General features: G+C 45.4%; 1 protein-coding gene across 1 annotated transcript in view; it reads right to left on the reverse strand.

Annotated features, from left to right (window-relative positions):
* The window catches only part of ADCY3 (adenylate cyclase 3), a 237,413-nt gene extending 232,330 nt beyond the window's left edge, over positions 1-5,083 (reverse strand). Inside the window, exon 1 of the mRNA XM_068280078.1 lies at positions 3,169-5,083. Within this exon, the coding sequence (XP_068136179.1) occupies positions 3,169-3,843 (675 nt within the window). The 5' untranslated portion in view covers positions 3,844-5,083. The remainder of the gene's footprint in view (positions 1-3,168) is intronic.
* Positions 5,084-7,835: the final 2,752 nt, after the last annotated feature.

Genomic DNA, 7,835 nt, shown 5'->3' on the forward strand with positions numbered 1-7,835 from the left:
TGCGCTACTTTGTAATTTTATGTTGCGACCTTAATGTCATAATAACACACCATCCTACTGCGCATCTAGCCTTAAAGAAAATAGCTTCAAAAATGGTACAGATTGGACAGGATTTTTACATTTCAAAAATGATTGACGCAAGTTTACTTTAAAATTCAGCTAAGGGCTTAGGGCCCATTTTCACTATCGTGAATTCGCATGCGTTTCTCGCATGCAAATTCCCATAGCAATACAAGTGAATGGGACTGTTTCCACTTGTGAGGATTCCTTTGCGGTTTTCTGTGCAGAAAAAATTTGCATGGCAGAGCCATCAGAATTCGCATGCCGCATACCGCTATGCGAATCGCATACAATGTATTTAATAGTAAATTCGCATGCGGTTTGGGTATGCGAATTTTCATGCGAATTAGCACAGAAATAATGGAAAAACACACCAGCACTGCCATGGTTAAATTCCCATACATCGTCATCCATGCGAATTCGCATGAAAATTGCCATGAAAATTCGCATAGACCCGCATGCGAAATTCGCATCCGCATTGCGAATTTTTACCGCGGTGATTTGCACCGCACAAGTGGAAATGGGCCCTTAAAGGGAGTGTAAACGGAGAAAGATATGGATTTTTCCTTTTACAATAATACCAGTTCCCAGACTCTCCCGCTGATCCTGCGTCTCTAATACTTTTAGCCACAGCCCCTCAACAAGCATGCAGATCAGGTGTTCTGACTGAAGTCAGACTGGATTAGCTGCATGCTTGTTTCAGGTGTGTGATTCAGCCACTACTGCAACCAAAGAGATCAGCAGGACTGCCAGGCAACTGGTATTGTTTAAAAGGAAACATCCATATCCCTCTCAGTTTAGGTTCCCTTTAAATAGGAACCGTAACAGCATATGGTAGAATGCAGTAAATTATTCAGAATACACACTTATATGTTAAATATTCTGGTTTTAGCATGACAAACTCTTCCTATATCTATATACTGCTGTATATTGGTGTGCAGTCCCGCCCTCCCAGTGATGCTCAGTAGAGATGCTCAAATCCAAAATTAGGGTGAAACCCGGATAGTTCTATCCGGATTTCACCCAGTTACCTGTGCAGGGTGGGGGGGTCAAGCTTACCTGTCTGACGTCTTCTGCGGTCCGTCCCTCCGCGCCTCCCACTCACTCCCGCGGTCCAGTGACTACAAACACTTCCTCCTGCCGGGTTGAAGGAGGAAGTGTTTGTAGTCAAGTGATGCGCATGGATTGCATCGTGGGAGGCGCGGAGGGACGGACCAAAGAGGACGTCAGACAGGTAAGCTTGACATCCCCGCCCATCCCGCACAGGTTTACTGGGTGAAATCCGGATAGCAACTATCCGGGTTTGACCCGAATTCGGATTTGAGCATCCCTGATGCTCAGCCTAGGCTGTTTAGCTATGCGGAATTCTCCCTCCCACGGCATTCTGGGAGAGCAGGTATATTTTCTACTGGTTTTAGAGCTTAGAAAGTACGTCAGGGAGAGGAAAGAGTTACAATGACTTAAAAAGCCTGGAACCCAATAGCAGCACTTTTCTGAGGCCCAGTGCACACCACAAAGCGCTAGCGTAAAGGGGATTTTTTTAAGGCGATTCTAGGCATGTGCCTAGCGATTTTTGGAGCGTTTTGGTGTAACAGTTTTTAATTTTTGTTACAGTAGAGCTGGAACTGAAAAGCTTCTGTAACAAAAACACGATTGGAAAATCGCTCTGTTCTAGCACTTTTCAGGGCGATTTTCCACTTTCCTATACTTAACATTGAGGCTGAATAGCCTCTGAAATCAGCAAAAATGCTGCAGGACCCGAGTTTGCGTTTGGGAAAAAAAGCTCATCGCTCTGGTGTGCTCCATCCCATTCAAATACATTAGCCAAGCGCCAGCCTAAGGGCCCATTCACACCTGAGCGGGAATCGCACGATTCCCGCTCGCGGCAAACCGCTAGCGGTTCTGCAAGAACCGCTACACATTGTAGCCAGTGGCCGTGTTCTCACTGCCGCGGTTGCGGTTAGCGATAACCGCAACCGCGTTGCATGCAGCGGTTTGCCGGCGACGAGCGTTCCGCGATTTGCGATCGTGATTAGCGTGCATAGCACGCTAATCGCGATCGCTCCAAAACCGCCGCAGTGTCCAGTGATTTTTCCGCGCTAATCGCGGGAAAATCACTCCCGCAGAACGCCGGCGGTAATCGCCGGCGTTCTGCGATTGTAAGTGTGAATGGGCCCTAAGCCTTTTGTAAGCACTTGTGATTTGAAAAGTTCTTGCTAATATAATGCTATGTGTGTGATTCCACTTGAGGGATGTGATTTTTTTTTTAAACCCCCATAGCATTGCCTTAGCAAGAGCTTTTCAAATCACAAGTGCTCAGAAATGTGCTGCTAGTGGGTTCCAGGCCTGAGGCTGCATTCCCCCTGGGGGGTGGCACCTGTGCTATGACGAACTAACATGCCATGCCATTTTTCTGCAGCATGCATCACTTTTTTCCAAACAGGATTCGGATGCAGCCTGTTGATTTCAATAGGCTGCAATTCTGCATCCAAAATCGCATGTGGAAAACAGCCTTGATTCATGCCTAGTGAAAATAGGCCCGACATAATTTATATATGAATATTATTTCTATTATGTTATTTTGACTACAGGTCCTCTTTGATTGCTGTATCACTCCCTATCCTTTCACCCCCAGGGCTGGCAGGATTTTTTTTGTTTTGTTAGGAGTGTTATACTTTTCAAAATCCAAACCCTAAATTAGAAAACATTTGACCACCAAAATCCTCCATGTTGCCCAGATTTGCACATGCTGTACAGTATATCTCTGGCCAGGACCAATAGCAAACAATGAGTGCTGCATTACTTAACTATCATGTGATTTACCATCGTGTGATATTATGCCCATCACCTGACTCAGCTCCATCAGCCTCATGGCTGCTTTTTGTCTAGGGACAATCTGGGTATAATTTTTTTTATGCGCCTGTAGGCATTAGCCTACAGTGCCTTATGGAAAATCCAGCCCTGGCCATTAGTGGTGGTCGTGCTAAAACTTTCATTACCAAAGTTGTGTAGCACTGTATAACTGGATTACACTGAGGAGGGTTGTAACTTTTTGACCATTTTTGTCTTACCCATGGACTTGTTTTTAAAGAGGCGTTAAGCTCTTACCTGACGTAGCAAAGTGTTGGTGTTAATAGATCCTTGTTGCTGTTGAGCGATGGTTACTCCCAATACCAGGGTATGTATTCCACAGGATACGGTAGTGATTAGGACAATGGGCGTAAGGCGAAGGGGCAGGGTGATGAAGAACGAGAACACAAAGAAGGCTTGCCAACCAACAGTGTCACTGGCTTCGTGGAAGTGGGCAAAGTTGAGTCCCAGATATGAAAAAATCTGGGCCGCAATCAATATCCACAGGATGTAAGGGACGAACTTGCGGGAGATACGGTCCGGTAACAGCTCAAACCTGCACAGTACAAACAGCAAGATCTGGGCCAGAAGGCCTATGGAGGCCACTAACGTGGAGGCCAGCTTGTCCTGGGTGTACACCACAGCGCACATGACAATAACGTAGCAGTCAAAAAGAGCAGCAAAAACGACCAAAACCAGAAGGGTCTCGTGGCGTTGCCGGCGGAAGTAGGTCTGGTAGAGATTCTCCAGTGACTCCGGTGCAAACGTGAGCCGCATAAAGCGTGGCAGGCAGAGGCAGCAGCCCGAGCTCCGCACTGTGACTTCATGTGTCCGACCCACGCCATGGTCCGGGTCCGAGGGCAAGCTCACCGAGTAATCCGCCGAATACTCCGCAGAGTACTCCGGCTCGGAAAACCCCCGGTTCTGAGGCATCTTTGCGGTAATAATATAAAATGCTCGCTGAAATAAATATCTTCAAGTTCTTCCTAAGATGAAAAATAAAATCTCGACTTCACCAGATGTAGAATGGACGCCACATGCCCAAATCATGGGCCGATTTCACCACAGCTATCTCAGCTACGACTCATGCCCTCGCTGGTCTTGCCACCCCACCAGTTTCATCGTGACTTGTTTCTCAGCTTGCAGGCCTAGAAACAAGATTCCTAGAAATTATAGAATTCTCGTTGCAGGCCAATTCATTTTCTTGTTTTCAGTACAAAAATATTGCAAGGAAAAAAGCCTGATGTTTCTTCAACGCCTAAACGAGCCAAACGGCCTTCCAGAAGCATGGATGGGAAACGGAGATAACCATTTGGTACACAGGTAATAAATGACGGATCTTCTTCTCTGCCGAGACCACCGTTCAGAGTATCTTTGGAGACAGGTGCCTTCCTTCGTCTTAACGGGATAAGCCTGGAGCTCTTTCTAGCCGATGCATAGCAGGGGCATATGTTTTTTTGTTTTTTTTCCTTTGCCTTGCCGCGTTCCCCTTGTGCAATCTGTTGTTTTTTAATCAAAGAACACAGTGTAATTCCTCCCCGAGCCTGGATCTTGCATCCTCAATCAGGCACGACTCGTGAAAAAAACGCAGGGAAGCTACGAATATGCATGTTCAGATCCCACATACAGCCAAACATCCCTCGCTGATGGCAAGAAATAATAATAAAAAATAAATAAATGAATGAGAGAGGGTGAGAGAGGAAAAAAAAACAAACTGAGATTTCAAGTAGCTCTGAATTAAAAATCAATTATAAAAATAAGGTACAAAAAAAATCAAGAGGTATAAAAACAAAAATGGATTACAAGGTGCTGGTTAAGGGATAGGCGTCTGCGTTCTCTGGTTTTAGGGATGCTGAAGGTTGGCTACATGTTTCTCCACAGCAGGGAAGAGCGGTGGCGAGCAATGAGGGTTGCATCCAGGGTCCCCAGCCTCCTGGGAATCACACAAAGGAGAAAGCAACAGACAGCTGTCATATGCATCCAGATGTCTGCAGCCAGGTCAGTGCCCAATCCTTGGCACTGCTAACCAGCACAGGGGGCTCAGCCTGAAGTCCTGCTGCTATGCCAAGCCCCTGAGTCCTCCTGCATTCATAGCTTTGCAGGGGTGCCAGGTCCAGCTTCGTTGTTCATATCTCATCCATCTTTGCTGCTGCTGCTGCTGCTTCTCTCTCCCTCTGCATCCTCCACCCCCCTTTCTGCTGCTGCCTGCCTGCTCCTTCCAGCCTTGTGTCTTGTGATAGGGCTACCAAGTACCAGTGCAGAGGCTGCCACCTGCAGGAAAAAAATAGAACTGCAAAAAGAAGGGGGAAAAAAAGAAAAGGCTCAACTAACCGTCTTTATTTTCAGTGGGAAAGTTCCTAGTAACAGGTGGAAGGCCACCTCCTGGTCACAGATGGAACTGTATTAGCTCATTAGAAAAGTGAGGGGGAAAAAACCTAGTGTATTTAGGAACTAGTATGCTGAAAAGTGGTGACAACAAAAAATTTTCATAGCATGCATATTTCATCTGATCAATTAAAGGACAGAAAATGGTGGTATAGTGGGGAGCTCCCTTTCCTTCCAGGATTTAGTCCCTGGTTTAATTCTGGGCCACAACACTATCTGCATCAGGGCCGGGCCGAGGCCTAGGCTGGAGAGGCTCCAGCCTCAGGGCGCAGTGTAGGAGGGGGCGCAGAATTCATTCAGCTGTCATTCCTAATTGTGTTTGAAGCAGAAAGAAATAAGAAAAGGGGATACATGGCAGCGACTGCAAGCCAGATAACTAGATATTAAGGTGTTCAGGAGGTTGTGGGCCCTGTGGCGCCTCTTAGTCTAATAGCAATCAGTGTGTGACGGCTGGGGTGGGAGGGATAGAGGGGCGCACTTTGGTGTCTCAGCCTTGGGTGCTGGAGGACCTTGTCCCGGCTCTGATCTGCAGAGTTTGTATGCACTCTCTGTATTTGTGTGGGTTTCCTCTTGGCATTGCAGTATCCTCACACATCCTAGAAACATACATAAGTTAGGTGGCTTCCCTCAAATCGACCTTAGACTATGATGGATATATGAATAAGGTGGGGATTAGATTGTGAGCTCCTCTGAGGACGGTCAGTGACGTCTATGTACTCTGTAAAGTACTGCAGAAAATGTCCGTGCTACGTAAATGAATAAATAATAATAATAATAATATGGTAGGACAATAGACTATGACTTAATGTGAACAAGGAAAGAAATTGACTCTTGGGTGCATGTGAAGATATTAATAGAAAACTTTAATAATCATGAATATAAACATACACAACACAACATCTAAAACCAATGTCTTTTGTTCAAAAACCTGACCCGTACGCCATACACCATCTATGGCATACAGGTCAGGTTTTTGAACAAAAGATATTGGAATTCAGGGGACTGCAGCCCCATGTTTTCTCTCTGGTGTCTAGCTAGCCACATGTGTTCATATTACCACGGCTAATTGATATTATTGGGTTTTAGATGTTGTGTATGTTTATATTCATGATTATTAACCACTTTCGGATTTCCCAGACGCATAACTACGCCCCTATTGACTTAATTAGCGGATCAGGGGCGTTTATAAACGCCCCTGCCGCTATTGTGCTGTGCGGGCGCGATCGCGCGCGCGCACGCGCGCGCTCCCGCGCGCCCCCGCTCCTGCGCGCTCCCGCCCGCGGGTGCGCGCCCCCGTGCGTGCACGTGCACGTGCACCAGCTTCATTTATTTCTGGGTGGGATTGATGAATGGGAGTAATTACTCCCATCACCAATCAGATGCCTGTAACCATGAATGAGCACTGCTATAAGCCAATAGCAGTGCTCATTCATTTGTGAGGTTTACAAACAATGTTGCCAGCACTTAAGAAGATACAGTTACCTTGTAATCACTCCTGAGAGGATTACAAGGTAACTGGATCTTCTTTTCTTGTAGTCTGACTGCCACCTAGAGGATTTTATAAATATACCAGGACTTATAAATAAATATACCAGGACTATATACCCCTGATCAACCCTGATTAACCCTGATCAACCCTGATCTAATCCTAGCCTCCCTTGCTTTTTTTTTATGGTTGGAAATATAGAAATAGTGTATCTTTTCATTTTTTTCTCTTTTTTCTTTTTAAAATGCATAGAGAATAACATTATTACTAAAATAAAATATCACCCTTGAAAAGCCTAATTTGTGGCGAAAAAAACAACCTATAGATCATTCACATGTGATGAGTAGCAATAAAGTTATCAGTGAATGAATGGGAGGAGCGCTGAAATGTAAAAGTTGTTTTGGTTTTAAGGGAAGAAAACCTGTGATCCTGAAGTGGTTAAAGTTTTCAATTAATATCTTCACATGCACTCAAGAGTCAATTTCTTTCCTTGTTCACATTATATTATATTTGTTGACATGGTGCATGTGGAGGAATCCTTATTTGTTTAACTATAGGAGGCTTAATTAATTAGGTGTAGTCCAAAAGGACACCGGTCCATCTTTTAGGGCCTCACAATAAAATAGTACACTTTAGTAGAAAAAATCACTTGGCACACAGCTGGTTAGGTGGGGGATAAAAGTAGCTCCAATGAGCCTGCAAAAAGATTTACCCATGCATTGGCACCTGATGGTTAGCTCACAGGCCAAGCAGAGAGTAGTGCAGCTAGCTTGAAAACAGTGCAGAGCACAAACTTGACCACAAGGGAACAGCTACAAGAGGTAGCCTCAGAAGAGAATTTTTCAGCTATTATATCAAAAATAGAGAAAAAGATCCTACCAATCCAAAATGAGCTGAAAACCAGGAAGCTCAAGAAATTCCATCGGGATCAGGACGATTTTAGAAAGGGAAGGATTTTTTACTGGGGCCAGGGAGGTAACCCAAACAAAGGGACCAGACCCAAGAAGGGAAGGGGTTACTGGACCACAGATTCGGGCTCGGACACAGAGGAGGA

The sequence above is a fragment of the Hyperolius riggenbachi genome, chromosome 4 (genome assembly GCF_040937935.1).
Source record: "Hyperolius riggenbachi isolate aHypRig1 chromosome 4, aHypRig1.pri, whole genome shotgun sequence".
Lineage (NCBI taxonomy): Eukaryota > Metazoa > Chordata > Amphibia > Anura > Hyperoliidae > Hyperolius > Hyperolius riggenbachi.